General features: G+C 31.6%; 1 protein-coding gene across 1 annotated transcript in view; it reads right to left on the minus strand.

Annotated features, from left to right (window-relative positions):
* The window catches only part of LOC134701850 (immunoglobulin superfamily containing leucine-rich repeat protein-like), a 28,374-nt gene that overhangs the window by 1,937 nt on the left and 10,741 nt on the right, over positions 1-15,696 (minus strand). Inside the window, exon 5 of the mRNA XM_063562969.1 lies at positions 12,773-12,844. Within this exon, the coding sequence (XP_063419039.1) occupies positions 12,773-12,844 (72 nt within the window). The remainder of the gene's footprint in view (positions 1-12,772; positions 12,845-15,696) is intronic.

A 15,696-nucleotide genomic window follows, 5' to 3' on the forward strand; every position in this document is an offset into this window, starting at 1 on the left:
AATTAAGTTTTGTAGATGCGTAACAGATCATTCATATCATGAATATATCTAAAGGTCGAACTTAAACAACTTTGCACCATGTTTCCCCAAAATATTATCAATTCCCTATCATTTCTTTGTGTATTCGTGTTGAAGTTTTACAATGTTTATTCTAAACAAAATTAATACTCTGAATAAGAAATTGATGAGATATATATAGCATATACTTACAGTTTTAACTAACATTTAGTACATTTTCAGTTAAACGAAGTTTTACAATGAATAATAATATTTCGAACGAAACGAGTGTCAGGAATATATTTTTTTCTCCGGGTGTCTGTGAAATTTGTAACAAATGATGCAAAAACCAATTCATAATTTTGTTATATCTGATATAACAGATTGAAAAAGTAAAGTGACAAAAGTATTGAAGTCCGAGGAAAATCTCCAACACATTATACAAATGGATAACAACTGTCATATTCCTGATATGGTGCATACATTGTCTTATGTAAAAAATTGTAGATTAAACCTATTTTTTTATAGCCAGCTAAATAAAGGCTTCAGCAGTATACTGCTGTATACTTGTATGACAGTCGCATCAAATTCCATCTTATTGACATTGATGCGTGAAAAAACAAACAGAAATTATAAGTTAAAATGTCAATATTGTGTTACAATCCCCCCCCCCCCCCCGCAAAAAAACCCAATAAAACAAATTTGTAACAAAGAAGTACAAAATGGAAAATAGACCTAGACCATCAGCAAAATTTAAAAACAAGAATACACACATTTACTATAGTACAATAACACAATGAAGGAATGTTTCAGTACAGAGCCACGTCATATATATAATAAAAAATATAAAAAGGAATATAGACAAGGCACACTATAACAAACTAAAGCCAGGCAACAAACCATTTTTTAAAATAGCAAAATAACGGTATTTATAAGTACAGCGCCATGCTATATTCATCGGATTAACTTCAAATGCATAAAGACAAAGCACACTCACAAAAATGAAAGACAAGAATGCGTGAATGTCATAAACAATAATGACAGAATGTAAAAGTACTACACGTATCTTAATCACAATAAAAACAAACATATCCAACAAAGAAGCACTAAAAGGAATATGTCAAAGTTAACCACCTCATTCATTGCTATCTTATTTTTGAATTTAATATTCATTGCTTTCTTATTTTTGAATTAAATATTCATTGCTTTCTTATTTCTGAATTTAATATTCATTGCTTTCTTATTTTTGAATTTAATATTCATATTTATATATGTAAAATCCACCCATAAACGATTCAAAAAATTAAATACTGGTACCGAATGGTTAGATAAACATTGAATCTATCGTTGAACCGCGCGTTTAACGAAATCCAAAAAGTATGTTTAATTTTTATTAATGTATTTCGCGTGTGTGCAAATAGAATTTTAGATAAATTTTAATAAAGGATTTGCATTTTAAGAATAACAAAAAAAAAAACAATAAAGAGGAATGTTATTCAAATGTCAGCAAAACGATAGGTGCATCTTCGATTTTAAACTTTAATAGCACCATTGAGGAAGGATTTAGTTAACATTTACTTTAATAAAATGTTATTTCTTTTAATTATAGTTTTGTGTTACCTTTGTGCTTAGTATAAAAAAAAGATTTGGTATGATTCCAATGAGACAACTCTCCACAAGTGACCAAAATGACACAGAAATTAACAAACATCAGTCACCGTACAGCTTTCAACAAGGTATTTCCCAGTGTCTGTCATGTCACTATCATTGACGATCTTACATATCTTTTATCAAGTTTGTTTTTAATTTTATTTCAGTCGTTCATGTTCGATCAAGTGTGTTGAATAGAAACTGAACATAGATACCAAAATTATTTAATGTCTGTTCAATGAGATATATTTACAGATCCGCTGATATGAGATGCATAAAAAGATGATTGCAGGTGTGTCAACTGTTTATTTCAGACGATATGACAAATATTTGAATTATTTTTTTATCACCATGGTTTCATGTAAGGTATAAAAAGACAATTTATGAAAAATTTCAATGCAAGTGAAAATTAACGTTTTGTTCTTTACATTTTTGCCACAACAACAACAAACAAATTATTATGGCAGACAATAAACAAGAACCTCTTGATAACTAGATAATGATATATAACTCGAAATATAATTATTTATTTCATACAGGTTAGACGTTCAAATCTATATAAGGCATTATATTAAATATATTAACCTTTTTCAAACAGAGATACCAGCAATTATCTATAATGCATCAATGTAAATATAACGGAATTTGATGAGACTGTCATCAAAGTGAGAGGATTAGTGCTATAAAACCAGGTTTAATCCACCATTTTCTACATTTGAAAATGCCTGTACCAAATCAGGTATATGACAGTTCTTGTTCATTCGTTTTTGATGCGTTTTGTTATTTGATTTTGCCTTGTGATTTTACTCCTAGCAATGTAACATTTAAAAAAAAGCTAACTTACAGGTAGCGAAGTGCTGGAAGATTGATAAATGCCCCAATTTCAAGCTTCGTGATTTTATTGTCAAAAAGGTATCTAAAATGCAAAATTATTTTACATGATTATGCTATAGTTTTTATAAAAATGATTGACACTATATAGCGTTGCATTAAATTTGTATATTATCTATAAATGTCAAACATATTTAATGTTTTTTTTTTATTATCTACCTACTAAACCGTTGTCTATACAATGATGCAATAGTAATTTTAAGATGTTTTAATCTCTTATATCGATTAAGAAAAGACAAAGCAAGTTCGGTTAATGTGTGGGACTGGACATTATCTCTGAAAGTGAAATAAATAAAATTTGCACGATGTGTCCACCACCTGACACACATATATTCCAATTCCCCTATTTTGTGTATTCCCGTTCAAGTTTCAAAATATTTATTAATACCAAGATTATTAGTGTTTAAAGACATTTTTTGATATATATTACATTTACTTGCAGTTTTTAACGACATTTAGTACGTATTCAGTTAGATTGAGCTTTAAGTATCTTCAATAGATATTTTTGATAATTTGTCAAAATGTAGTTTATATTATGCGTTTTAAAAAATAATAGCAATTATTGTTTATCAAATAATTGATTTCAATGAGGCTACTGGTGTATGTTGTTTTTGGATTAGGCGTTTGAACTCAAATCAAGATTGTCCACTTACACTGTTTTACGTTTTGGAACGCCTCTCTTAAGAATTATCACGTGCAGTTTTGTTAAGATTGTAAAGCACGTTATAACTTTCTCACATAGCATCTGTTTAGCTTCATACAAAAATTTCGTTATAACAACAAATAATTTTGAGTTAGTCTTTATTCTTAGGATTTTGTGCAATTTCCACCTGTGTAGTTATTATTGCCGGAGTATAATCAAAAACAAACATTGTGTTGACTTTAGAGTGTTTTTAACGAAGAAACATTAGCCGTATATAAAAGTGTGACGTTCTTTATAGCACAAAAACTCATCCTGTAATTTTTGTTAGAATTTGTTAACTTTCATTTAGTTTAAACAATATCTATTAAAAAAAAGTGCATGAAATATAATAGTACAATATAAATACAGGGATTCGGAAACAAGAAAAACTTATATAAATCCGTCTTCCTATATTTAGTTTATATGCAATAATATACTCACAGTTGTTGAAGCGATGTCATACTATTGAAGGTTCCATATTGAATCTTTGTCAGCGAATTTGAATACATATACCTGAAATATTTTGTTATTCATTAATTATAACTATAAAGGTCAAGTATGATTATCAGTTATACAAATGTTACTTTTTTTTATATGTAAATCATATAAGCCGATAACAGTTTCTTCTGTTAAATATTGGAAAGCATGTATTTCACAATTAGCCAGATGCATATATATTGCTTGAAACATTAACTGTTTGAGTGGACCTATTATGTGTTTCTTGGTTAATGTTATATATGCATGATACTATATACTCACAGTGTCAGAAACGATGTCATACCAATACAGATTCCATTTTTTTTTTATTAATGAGGGTATAACACAATTTTTACCATTAAACCGTACCCTTTTATTCTTAGTCGGTAGTTCTAAGCATTTTTATTGGTAATAGTGAGTAAAACAGAATATTTCCATTACAAATTTGTCACATTGATGTACAATGTTGTATTTCAAGCATTTGAAAGAAGTGAAATACTACCAAGGCAAGAATAGTTTACCTCAATTCAAATCTTATGAATCGATTAAAAAGACAAAGAAACAAATACAAACCGAGAGTATGGAAACACACTCTGAAAAGAACGAAGACCAGGTGCAATGAAAGGGGAAAATATCATATGCGTTCCTCCACAGCCATACAATTTCCTCCTCAGTAGGCACGTCATAATTGGGAATAGGGCATACTTGGTTAAATTATTGATTTAAGCACATATAACAAGATCATCTCTTGGATACCATTGACTTTTTACATGTTATCCCTTATAACTATATTAAGGTAGATCATAGGTATATATTTCCTCAGATAGAATTTTCTTATACCCTACCAAAATTAGGACCCAAGTATGCTTTTTCACAAATATAATAAAAAGTACGAGTCACTTTGCTATTTTCAAGCTACGAGTCATTCAAAATTGCATTAGTTTGCTAAACTTGTTTTTGCACAAACACATTTATGGTCTTAAAATAAATGTATGAGATAGAACTTTGAAATGAAATATGAGAAGGTAAAAATAAGAATTTTCCTTTCAGTCTGGGATACAAATTTTAACTAAGAGAGTTATCTCCACTTAAATGACTAAGTAATGAAAAGTGATTTTCAAAACTACAACTATTTGGTAATTGTTTCTAATTATTTGGATAATGCAATAAATGAATAAGTATTTTGATCTCTCTAATGTATCATATTCATTGTTTTCAAATCCATCTTGTTTTTACATTCTTACATTGAATGATAAATTAAAATCTTAAACCGTCGTTTGATCTTAACACAATCTTAAAAATAATTTTTTCAGTCATATTTATTCCAGTTCAAACATTTTGCTTGCAGTAAAAGAAGTATTATTCAATACCTTTTCTGACAATTCAGTATGAAATAACCTCTGAATAATGAGAACATGATCTGATCAGTACTTTATTAATAACATTAACGGTACCAATTTTCCTGCACAAGATGCGCATTTCGACAATATACGAAAGCCGAGACGGCTCACCTATAATTCAGAATTCAGAATTCGGAATTCAGAATTGGGAAATCATTTTTTATCAAAATTAATGTTATACCATACATGTACATGTTGTTATAATGGATATATGTTTTCATTGTGATATGAAAATTCTTTGCGTGTCTTTATGTAAATAACAATTCCATCTTATATACATAGTTTATTAATCTTTAGAGGGGGTAGCTTTTCGTCATATCGTTGTGTTTTTGCAGTTTAAGAATCTACCCCTGTAAGAGTCGTGGTTCAAAATGTCCCTCACCTTCCAAACAAACATACTTACGCTACTTTAAATTCCTTTAAGTCCATTAACTCCCTCGAAAAATGTCCATTATACGAAAATATAAACTCTACCCATCCCCAACCCGAATGTTTCTTGTTCGAAGAACAAACAACCGTTTAACGTCATATGAATCAGTTCTTCTTCACTAAAGGTGCGTATGCAACTATTACAGTCATAATAACGTTCGATAACTCTGCATGTTACTGGTTCAATTCGGAATATGTAAAATTTACTGGTTACCTGATGAATGATTTACAGAAAATTAAAATATATATTTATTTCACCTTGGTTTAGATCCATTCGAGGACTTCATTTATAAATATAAAATAATATCGCAATGAATTGCATTGAGAATCGGACAACACTAACCTGCATAGGTTTTGTCAAAACTTACATCTACATAATAACTGTAAAAACTTACATCGTGATTAGGTGCCATGTTTGTTTTCTTTCATCACGTTGATGTTCTGACTTAATTAGTATCTCCTTAATCTTAATATGTCCAAGGCTATTATTATAATGACAATAACATGTCATATTAAATTGCAATATAAACAGTGAAATTAAATTGAATTATGTGGATGGACAAAATCAGTGTCGAACATTCTCTACGTTTGAAAATTATTTGGTCGTCATTTTTCAAAATTTTCTAAAAAAAACCAACAGCATGTTTAATTTTTTATCAAAAGGAACCAATGTTCGATTATATGCTGCTTTAAGGTAAGACAAAGACTAAAACACGCGAGCATCCAACAGTTATTTGATTTTCATTGTAAAAATCTTACAAATTATAATTTTATCATGTCGCCCCACGCTGTCAATGTGGTCGCCATCTTGAAAAATAATACCAGATTTTCTGAAAAAAGCATATTTTCAAATCAATTTGGAAAGGACATAATAGAAAATTAAACTATTCCATATACGATATTTCAAATATTTATGAACATAATAATAAGCACATATTTCCACAATTATTCCATCTGTTTTGTTTGAATCACAATTTCAGATTAAACAGGCCAGAAAATCCAATATTTATCGTAGTTGTATGATTTAAGGCAGTGGCTGCACGTACCCACATCCGGTTTTCTAATAAAATGTGTTCCAAATCTTTATTAGTTACATGAATCTTTTATAATAGACCACTTTCGAGTTCATCCGTCACCGGCAAAAACTCGTCAATTATACACACCTTTATGACGTCATTTACCAGATAGAGGGGCTCGCCTGTATCCCTGCACTATTTACGTTCATCAAGCGTCTTAGTGATCGTCTTTGTGCAGGATAAACTAGAAATAATGGTTGCTCTGTAGGTACTTACTGACATTTCCCTAATGACAGCAGTGTTGATTGTCAATTTTGAGAATTCAATTTGCCGAATAATTCGTACAATATAGAATTATAGTTTTCCAACCACTCGCTCAACATTGGAAGGAAGTGACGACGCCCCTAAACGCACAAATGACGATGATAAAGGCGCGTATAATTGACGAGTTTTTTCCGGTGACGGATGAACTCGAAAGTGGTCTATTGATTTAAATTGATATTATTACTTGCTTCTTTAATTTTTGTAAACTCAAGCTTTAATTTTAGTAGTTTTATTTTACTTTTTTTCTTCTCAAGGACTGTACAGTTTCATTTTGTATCATCTGCATTTAATTTTGCAATGGTTATTATGTATCATTATTTAATATATACAATTTGAAAATATTATTTTTTCATATTCTTCACTCGTTCTTCACGAAATCCCCATATCATCGATAATTTTCGTATATATTTCACGTTTCATTCCCGATTCGATGGCATTTTAATATAAAACCGGATGTGGATACGCGCAGCCTAGAGAACGACAATTTGACTATTCGTACCCGCATGCGGGTACGCGCAGACACTGCCATGATTTAACAGTGCGAACTGTCGAGGCAACAAGACAAATTTTCAAAAGCATTTGGAAGGGAGAAGATCAAAAATTTAAACTTTTCCAAAAGGCATATTTATATTTCTAAATATATAAGGAATTACTATATATTCCCACACTTTTTGTATAATGAACTTAAAGTAATGTATTTCATCGATTCAAGAAAGCCCCTATGCATTTCTATACATTTTACTTGGGCTTGATACGGGTGATGTGTGACGTCACCAAAGTCACGTGATGACTGCTATAGTTGGATATAGTAAAGTGGACATCTTCTCTGTAAAAGCAATATATGCGCGTCAAATAAAGATATTTTTACATTACTGACCTAAAATCAAGCATCACTTTATCGGACTGGTATCTAAAACTATCCGTCTGTTTTGTTGCAGATTTCATACTCCCCAAGTGGACCCTCTTCAAAGGCAACATTGGTGTTAACCCTGAATCATCTGACGAAATTTCCAGCAATTGTTTAAAAGACTTAGGTTGTTTTTCCCGGACCTTATAATTTGGTACACATAAAAAAGAAGGTGCGGTATGATTGCTAATGAGACAACTATCCACAAAAGACCTAAATGATACAAACATTAACAACTGAAAATGTATAGGACACCGTACGGCCTTCAACAATGAGCAAAGCATAAGCGGTTTTGACGTTTTAGATGTTTTAATACTCTGCAACTTCTAGTAAGATGGATTTTTTAAATACTTCGGCAAGAGAGTCGCTAACGAGTCTTTAATTGACTAATCAGACGTCCGAACAAAATAATTTCACATTAATTAGAAATGTTTAGATAAAAGCAAAACAAACATTACGCGTACATATTTAATTTATGACTATTATGGTATTCTAGGTGACATCTGATTCTAGGAGGAACATACACGTCACTAGTATCGCTATAGTCATACTCAGAAGTCCAACAAAACTTTTTGTAAAGATGAAAAGAGGTGTTAATTACTATTGGATCTACTGATCATATGGAAAAAGAGATAATAAAAAACATACATGAGGCTTTTGTGTCGCTCACCTTAGTCCATATGCTGCAGTGCATATAAAACAAAGGACAATCAATACTTTATGTACATGTAGACAAGAATATAATTCATGACAAAATTCTCTGTTTTGGTGCTGGTGCTGGTGACTTGTTTGTAGATCTAAATTTACCAAACATGTTTACTGTATACAGTTATCACTATCTATAATTGACTTGGACCAGTAGTTTCAGCGGGAAAAAATAACAACAACTTACGAAAAATTGCTAACAATTGACTTTAAAGGGCAATAACACCCGAAAGGGTCAATTGAAAATTTAGATCATGTTGTTCAAATTGTAGAGCTTACTTTGCGTAACATTTTCGCTGTATATTCAGTTTCTCTCTATCTATAATAATATAAGCTTAACATTTTCGCTGTATATTCAGTTTATCTCTATCTATAATAATATAATAAAATAACAAAACACTGCCAAATGTCCGAAAATTAACAATCCAGGGAATTGATCAAACTGCAGGTTGTCTGATGCGTTTGATAATTTCCACCGAAGATAGATCTTGATGATTTATTTTCAGAGATATAAGCTAAACTGTATTTTAACACACATCCCCCACCCCCAATTTTCTATGTTTAGCAATGGCGACTATCTTGGTTGAAGAGCGATGTTTATCTATCTCTCCACAAGAGACTAATTAAAAATAAAAATAACAAAGAAATTATCAATTATAGGTCACCGTATGGCTTTCAATAATGAGCAAAGCCCATACCGCATAGTCAGTTATTAAAGGCCCCAAATGACAAAGTAAAACAATTCAAACGAGAAAAATTACGGCCTGAATTTATGAGAAAAAAAAACATAAACAAACGACAACCACTGAATTACAGACTTCTGAAGTCAACTACACGCCATATTTAGCCCATTTACAACGGACGGATAAATGTTTGAATATCATAATATATATTTTTAAGGGGAGTATTTTATACTATAAAATTAAACTATTTATTAAACAAATTGTTGAAGGCCTTACGGTGATCTATAGCCGTTTATTTTTGTGTCATTCTAGTCTCTTGTATAGAGTTGTCTTATTGGCAAACATACCACATCTTCTTTTTCTATTTCTATTTCTATTTCTATATGTCACTTTTTTTTATTTAAAAGTTAAATGCAGTCAAGTAAAAATTGAAGATACGTGATGTGGAAAATGAAAATTATCATCGCATGTTTTACTGTATGTCAATCAACTGTTGCAAGTTACCATTGCACGCGCGTGCCTCCTACTCCGACGTCATTAACTGCAGTGTTTAAACTTTAAGTACTAGAACAAATAATTATGGTTAAATTTTAAAATACTTTAACCATTTAATATCAATCATAAGTTCCAAAATATAGACATTCTTATATACAAGTCTGAGCAATAAATTAATCTGATTATTTGTTTTTATTTTTAGTTTTCTACAGACAATCATTTATATTTATAGCATGAAAGTTCATTTATATGTTCAACAATTGTAATATCTGTAATATTTGTTCTGAATTATTTGTGTGAGGGTCTCGTGGTAGATTAGCTATTTCAACTTGAGCCACATTCTTTAAATAAAGTTATTATTATTATTATAATTATTATTATTATTATTATTATAATTATTATTATTATTATTATTATTATTATTATTATTTTTATTTTTATTATTATTATTATTATTATTATTATTATTATTATTATTATTATTATTATTATTATTATTATTATTATTATTATTATTATTATTATTATCAGAGTTAACTTTCAACTGCGACCGACTTCAAAAATACAAGATCAAGATAAAGAAAAGGAATAGACAGATTGTTTTCTTGTCAGACTATAGTATTAGAAATCTTGAGAATTTTCTGGCTTTTAAAAGATAAACATACACAATGAGTGTAATAGTTCTGTAATATATAGTTTTTGAAGATCGGTCATTGATTTCTGTTTGTATAGCGAGTGCCAATTAAAACGCAACAACCAATGGAACATTATTTACTCAAAAAATTGAAAACATTTATCTCCCATGAAATATATCAGTAGCTATGTAATTAACAGGATTTTAAAGATATTTATAATAAATATTTGTTAGGGAAGAATATATTGTATCATGGACGTAATATTTAAACTTCCATGTTTATACAAACAAACTAGAGGGTCTCGTGGTTAGCGACTGCGTGCTTGTCTGAGTACAGAATGTCGTAAATTCGACCATTTGCAAGCTAGATCAAAAAAGATACTTAGAAACTGTTATCCGGCTCACATGTCGGACAAGCACAAAGCAGAGTTTATTCATCATTCATTCACATGTTAACATCATGAATATGCATATATTATAATTGCCTCTGTACGCTAAGCAGAAATCATTCACTCACTCGTTAAAGTAATATGATCGATCAAAATGAATTAAGAAACATGTGCAATATATACCCCAGGTTATTATTTTTTGTTGCTTTTATAATTATAAATAATGAAGTAACTGTTATAAACGTTCCAAACTTGTTGTGTTGCGTTTTTGTATGTACTCAGTATTGTGAAAGTTGTTGACATGTTGATTGCAAGCAACTCACTAAAAAAGCGGGAAATTGATATCGCCTTTCTCAGCAAGATATGTACACGTTCTCATAGAGTCAGGGAAAGGGGAACGAAACAAGTATAGGATAAAATATATCGCTAAACATTTTTTCACAATCAAACAGCTGCTTTCCGAGAAAACGTTTTCCGGAACTAGTATGAACCCTTCAGAAGAATGCGTTTAGACAAGGACAAATGAAATAAAAGGAGATTGCAGTTAGAATCAGAGGAATGTTAAACAATGGTGAGACAGAGTAAACCTAAAGCTAGCAAAATGCTAGAATCCGCGTTACTTATTTTTCGCCTTGCTTTTTCCCTTAAACATGTTAAATAATCCCTTCCAAATTATAGTAAAAACTATTTGAAGGTCCGTATCTACATGCCAAATGCGGATAATTGATAATACTTTGTTTACAAAGTTTTGCCAAAGAAATTATCTTTCGATCATGCAAAAGCATCTACCTAAGTTTAATGTAATTCTTAATTTAATTCTAACGCTAAACGGATTTTCGGGGTTTGGTGAACATTTTTTAGAGAGTAAACAAAGACAGGAAATAGAAACAGCGTAGGGTTGTATGTTGGGAAGGTAGTGAGGGTAGAAATAAGAACCATAGACTTTCAGGGGTCGATTTCAAACCAGTAAAAACACAAAGATGACATAAAAAGCAAACAATCCCGTATAGCTTATGCTATGGACAAAAAAAATAATTTCGTTATATAATAAGGAGTAGATGATATTTAGACAGGTATTAAATTTTCATATCCCAATGAAACAGACAGTAAGTATTACAATAATAGTTTATAACACAAAATATCAATATTTCCGAATTCTGAATACCGAATTCTGAATTCTGAATACCGTATTCTGAATTCTGAATGCTGAAAACCGAATGTTGAATTCTGCATTATAGGTGAGCCTTCTCGGCTTTCGAAACAATACATGTCTCTTCAGTGATGCTTGTGGCCAAAATATTTGCAATCCAAAGCTTATATAAAAGATGAAGAGCTACAACCCAAAAGGTCCGAAAGTAAAGCCAAATCCATGAAAGTAATCAGAGCTTTGCATGAGGGAGATACATTCCTTAACTTATTAACTTCTATGGATAAGTCTGAGTGATGTGTTGCATTTAGTATGACAAAACCTTTTAGAATTTTGATAACTAAATGCTTTTCAACGTCATACTCCTTTTGGCCCTTTTAACTTTTTTATTCGATCATTAATGATGAATCTTTGGTAGACAAAATTCGCGACTGGCGTACTTCATATTAACCTAAAATTTGATGAATTACTTTACAACTACTGTTTCGATTGCACAGTTTACGGAGGTTTTCTCATCAAGGGTGTAAACAACCTAGCCGATTTTACTTCTGTGTCGACATGAGTTATCATTTGTATAGTATCGGTTATGTTTACAACTGTTTACAAAACTTTGAATTTTTCGAAATACTATTGGTTTTCTAACATAGGAGCTGGTTACCTTATCTGAATTTTGACACTTTTCGAAATATTGGGTCTTCATTGCTTTTCAACCTTGCACATAATTTTACTTTGTCTACTTTAAATTCAAACGTCACTGGTGGGACTATTGAAGACGTAACGCGCGTCTTGAGTAATAATATTTTTTTCCCTAGTAACATTGGTGTTTGTTTTCTACAAAATTGTTTTAAAATTACTCTAATCTGCAGTTTCCAATAGTTATTTAGTGCAGATTCAGTTGAGAAGAGCTATAATCATATTCAATGTCACATATACATGATATACTCACAGTATTCGAAGCGATGTCAGACCATTGAAGGTTCCATTTTTAATCTCTGTCAGTAAATTGTTTTGGATATCTCTACAATGTTTAACAGATATTAGTTTTCAAAAGATAGATCACAAAAATACTGAACTCTGAGGAGAATTCAAAAGCGAAAGTCCCTTATCAAATGGCAAAATCAAATGCCCAAACCTATCAAATGAATGGACAACAACTATCATATTCCTTACTAGAAACAGGCATTTTCTTACGAAGAATGTATTAGAATAAACGTGATATTATAGATAGCCGATCTTTCACTTGTATGACAGTTTCATAACAGTGTGAGAGTAAATGGAGAAAAAAAACCGATTTCAAAACAGAGAGGGATCAAAATAATCAATCGATACAAATTCCTTTTTTTGTTTTTTTTAATTCTTTTTATGCAATAATTTGTCAAATATAGATTTTAATGTGTCAATTATATTTATTACAATTGATTTTCTAAAACATTACATGGCACTTGGAAACTCAACATATACCCTGACGACACTTACCAAAGAGGAAATCCTCGATAACAATAGATAATTGTCTGAGTCACGCCACTTCTACAATAAGCAGTTTCCCAATAATTGTCTAACCCGACTTTGATAACTGATAACATAGATGTTAATAATTTAGAAAGAGGTTTCATGGAGCACTTAGAAGACCCAGCATTATACCGTTGTGTGTAAGGTCACTAATGTAGTTTAGGTGATGGAAAATCCAGTTCTCATCTTAAGTTAAAATTCAAAAGGAACTAGAACATACCTATGATTTTCTTGATTTCCTCTTTGGTGGTCAGTGTCGTGAGGGTATATATTGGGTTTGCAATTGAAATGTCAATACCTTATTCATTTTGTAAGCAACTTATGTAATGATTTACACACAAAAACGATTTGGTTTTGGGCTTTATCTGCGTGGACAATAGGATATTTGTCAAGGTAGTAGGACAATTGTTTTGCAACATTGGGTTTTTAAAGATACGATAGAAGTCAACAAAATGATAATGTCAATTAGCTCCCAGTGGAAGTTGGTTTGTTTGTGCCTATTTAAAAAAGATATTATCAATTAAAACTCAAATAACTCCTAGCAAAATCACAAATCACAATGTTCAACCAAAATCACAAAACACAATGCTGTGTGGCACCGGTAAAGTCCACAATTCCTCTTAAGTCCACAACACCGCTTTAGTCCACAACGATTTTCCGCTTAAGTCCACAACGCCGCTAAAGTCCACAAAATGACCTCCGCTAAAGTCCACAAGAAAACGCCGTTAAAGTCCACAATAACAAGTTCCGCTAAAGTCCACAAAAAAGCACCGTTAAAGTCCAAACATTTTTTTTTTATAATCAAAAGATCAATTCGCTGGTTTTATACTCCCAATAGTATATATATCTAATAAAAAGCATGAACCCTTGTTTTTTCAAAGTATTTTTACGAAAGCGTATTAGGGACATAGTAAACATAAAATTTGTAATGAAATATTTTTTCAAAGTCGAAATTTTGACTAAATCTCGAATTTTTGACCTTCTCAAATTTTTGAATTCCGACTAAGATTTTTTTAAAACTCGAAATTTCGACTATTCTCAAACGCAAACTTTCGCCTTTTCTCAAACTCAAAATTTCGACTTTACTTCAAACTAAAAAAATGACATTAAAACGTACACGTGAGTGATTTTGTTAAAAAAAAACAAAAAAAACACGTGCACACCACGACCGTGATACAACCTTACTGCGATCTACACGATCGTATTACGATCATCAAAATTTGCATTTTTTTCACAGATCGTAGTGTATATTAATCATGCTCATACCGCGACCTCACCACGTTCTCATTTTTTTTTAGATCGAGGTGAGCGTGGTGCAATCGTGGTCTAGTGGGACTGGGACTTTAAGCTGGGGTCACACATTCACGTTTTTTACTGCCGTCTCAGTTTGACAGGACCATTCCCGATTAAAATTTGTCAAGATCCTGTGAATCGTGCATGGAAATTTAAACCTTAATTAAAATTTGTAAAACAAATAATTTAATCACGACAACAGTCAGATATTGTTCAGGAAGCGTCGATATTCAACCGTTTCCAAGCGAATTTATCCCGATTATCCCATTCTAAATCCGCTTCTTATCCGATTTGTAACTTTCGCCAGGTAAAATTCGACCGAGTCTGTCACGACTGCGTCCTGATTCTACCGAATGTGATCCATCAGCCATCAGATAGTGACAAGTCAGTGAACCGACGGTGACGGAAGTTATCCGTTCGAAAACTGTCAGCATACTCGGGATGACCAGGTACTGTCGGAACGTAATCCTATCACGGTCCACTCTATCGCATTGCAAACGGCTTTGTCTGGTCTCAGTCGTATTGTATTCTGTAATTGTCGGGAATTGACGTGGGTATCATTGACGAATATAGAATTAATAACGGGTCTGTTTCGGAACGGTTTCGACAAAAACGGTTCGCAATCGACAAGATCTTGATGCAATCTGGACCCAATCGGCAGAAAAACAGCAATGAAAAGTTTCTCCAGATTATACCCGTTCATCAGGACACCTTCTCGAATACACAGAACATTGTTAGGAACTCGATCCGATATAGCAGAATCTGTCACGACATAGGCACGATTGTAATCCGACTAGACAAAATCGGCTGAGTTTCCCCGAATGTTACGGGACGCACCTAACTGTCGGGGTGCTTTGCCGAACTATTCGGACCCTTCCCAACAAGTAGGAATCTGTTAAGCTGGGGTCACACATTCACGATTTTTACTACCGTTATTGATATGACCATTCCCGATTAAAATTTATTAAAAGTCTGATCAAGATCCTGTGAATCGTGGATGGAAATTCAAACTTAAATTAAAATTTGTAAAAAAAAATAATTTGATCACAACAACAATCAGATAGTATT

The sequence above is a fragment of the Mytilus trossulus genome, unplaced genomic scaffold (assembly GCF_036588685.1).
Source record: "Mytilus trossulus isolate FHL-02 unplaced genomic scaffold, PNRI_Mtr1.1.1.hap1 h1tg000350l__unscaffolded, whole genome shotgun sequence".
Taxonomy (NCBI): Eukaryota; Metazoa; Mollusca; class Bivalvia; order Mytilida; family Mytilidae; genus Mytilus; species Mytilus trossulus.